This window comes from Emys orbicularis, chromosome 13 (assembly GCF_028017835.1).
Source record: "Emys orbicularis isolate rEmyOrb1 chromosome 13, rEmyOrb1.hap1, whole genome shotgun sequence".
Taxonomy (NCBI): domain Eukaryota; kingdom Metazoa; phylum Chordata; order Testudines; family Emydidae; genus Emys; species Emys orbicularis.
In genome coordinates, this window is record NC_088695.1 from 19,133,734 (window position 1) to 19,136,235 (window position 2,502).

Genomic DNA, 2,502 nt, shown 5'->3' on the forward strand with positions numbered 1-2,502 from the left:
CCTGGTCAGAGACCTGCCCGCTCTGCAGGGTCCAGGATTTGCAGTGACACCCGGCAGCCTTTTCCAAACAGAGCAGAGTTTGTTAGTCAGCTCAGACCCAGCACAGGGGAGCCCGGAGATTAGCAGAGAGCAGGAAAGGTTAAGCCAGAGCCCCTCATGGCCAAGCCAACCAGGTTGTTCTCCTGCAGGAATGTTCCTGCTCTCCGGGGCTGAGGGGGATTTTCCCAGCTCTTTCTGTGACTGAGCCTGCGGGGGGGGGGGGGGGGAGTGGGGGCTGTGGCTGGGGCAGCAGGTTCTGAGTGGGGGACTCTTGTTGATACAGATGCCCGTGACCTTCGAGGAGGTGGCTGTGTATTTCACCAAGGGGGAATGGGCGCTGTTGGACCTGGGTCAGAGAGCCCTGTACAGGGACGTCATGCAGGAGAATTACAGGAATGTGACCTCACTGGGTAAGGATTCCTGTGCCCTCAGTCTTAGAAGCTGGGCATTTTTGAAGTGCCCAGGTTGCCTTCTGCTCAGGGGTTCTTCTCTGATCCCTTAGATTTCAGAGGGATCAGCTCCATAGGCTCAGCAGGGTTAGGAAGGTGTAAAGAGTTTGCACAGTGGCACTGTGTCAGAGTCATAAAATCCACCCATCCAGCACATCTGGAAACAGCTGTCTCAGAACAACTGTAAAACTCTGATCTCACTTCATTTCTTTTCCCGGAGCAGGTTTTCCAATTCCCAAGCCCAGCGTGATCTCCCAGCTGGACCAAGCGGAAGAGCCGTGGGTCCTTTATCTCCAGGGGTCCCAGGCTAGAGAGATCCAGAGAAACATCCCCAGAGGTGAGAGATTGGTTAAACGGATGTGGAAACCATCCCTCATTGACTTAAAGTGCTGGGATTCCCACGCAGGCCCCTTGAGCTCCTCCAGTTCTAACTCATTGCCCCCAGGTCAGGATTGTGCCCAGTAGGTATCGTATCCTCTCTTTCTTCCAGGGAAGGATTGGGGGGTGGGGGGGATTCAACTCCTGATTTGTCAGTCTTCCCAGATATTATTTTGGCTTGTTTCCCCGCTTTCCCGTTCCCCTTTTCTCACCTTCCCTTTTGCCCCAGCACAGGGAATGACTCCTGTCCAGATTCTCTCTCTGTCCCAGCAGGTGATGAAATCTTAAGTGAAAGCAACAAAGAGAATCCTTATTCAGAAAGTCCTGAGCGAATGGAAGCAAAGGGGTCGTTGCTGGGAAGGTGTGAAGGGGATGATTCCCAGATTTCTGGGCAGGGACAAGCCCAAGAAACTCAGTGCAGGCCAGAGAAGCAGCAGGGAAACCCACCAGGGAAGACACTGGGTGAATCCACTCACAGCGTGGGAGGTTTGGAGGATTGTAATGAGGCCATGACCCAGCCGAGAACCTGCACTAAGGAGAAGTGGTTCGAATGTGCTGAGTGCTGGAGAAGCTTCAAGTGCAGTTCAAACCTTATAAGACACCAGAGGGTCCACACAGGCGACAGACCCTACAACTGCCCTGAGTGCAGAAAAAGCTTCAATTGTAAATCCCACCTTATTAGACATCAGAGATCTCACACGGGAGAGACCCCCTATAACTGCCCTGAGTGTGGGAAACAATTCAATGACCACTCCAACCTTATTAGACATCAGCGAACCCACACAGGAGAGAAACCCTATAAGTGCACTGACTGCAGGAAAAGCTTCAGGGACAGCTCAGGCCTTCTTGCACATCAGAGGGTCCACACAGGAGAGAAATGCCATAAATGCCCGGACTGTGGAGAAACCTTCACTCAGCGCTCGCATGTGACTAGACATCGGAGGATTCACACGGGCGAGAGACCCTATGGATGCCCCGATTGTGGAGAAAGTTTCTCTTGCACCTCCGACCTTATTGTACATGAGAGAGTCCACACTGGAGAGAAACCCTATAGCTGCCCTGACTGTGGGAAAAGCTTCAGCCAGAGCCCTAACCTCATTGTCCACCGGAGAATCCACATGGGAGAGAGACCTTATAACTGCCCTGACTGCAGGAAAAGTTTCAGTCGTAAATCTAACCTCATTAGACATCAGAGAATGCACACGGGTGAGTGCCCCTATGAATGTTCCGTGTGTGGGAAAAGGTACAAGGCCAAGATCTCTCTGATATTTCACCTGAAACGTCTCATAGACTAGTGCCAGCCACTTCCCCACCTCTTCCTATGTCCGTTCCTCCCATCTCTACAATTGGGATAACAACAGTTGCCCAACTCCCAAGGGAGTCAAGTGGCCCCACTATTTACGTGTGTGCTCAGTGGCTCAGGACGACAGAGGCACCAGGACAGTGATTTTATTATTATTACTGTATTGTATTAATCTCTGACCCTCCCATCCCTTCCTGGCTCTCTGTCACGAGGAGGCTTTTACTGAGCCGAAGGATTTAACTGGATTTCCTGGTCCCTGTTTTCAGGCAGGGGCTCGGTTCACATAGTTGCACACTGGGATTATTCCTTAAATTGTCATCCCAGGAAACATTT

At 51.8% G+C, this 2,502-nt stretch overlaps 1 protein-coding gene across 1 annotated transcript; it reads left to right on the top strand.

The window, feature by feature from the left end:
• The first annotated feature begins 322 nt into the window (after positions 1 to 322).
• LOC135887556 (zinc finger protein 383-like) lies at positions 323 to 2,161 on the top strand. The gene is made up of 3 exons (XM_065415283.1): positions 323 to 449; positions 712 to 825; positions 1,140 to 2,161. The coding sequence occupies exons 1-3, from the start codon at positions 323 to 325 to the stop codon at positions 2,159 to 2,161; spliced, it is 1,263 nt and encodes a 420-aa protein (XP_065271355.1).
• The last annotated feature ends 341 nt before the right edge of the window (positions 2,162 to 2,502 follow it).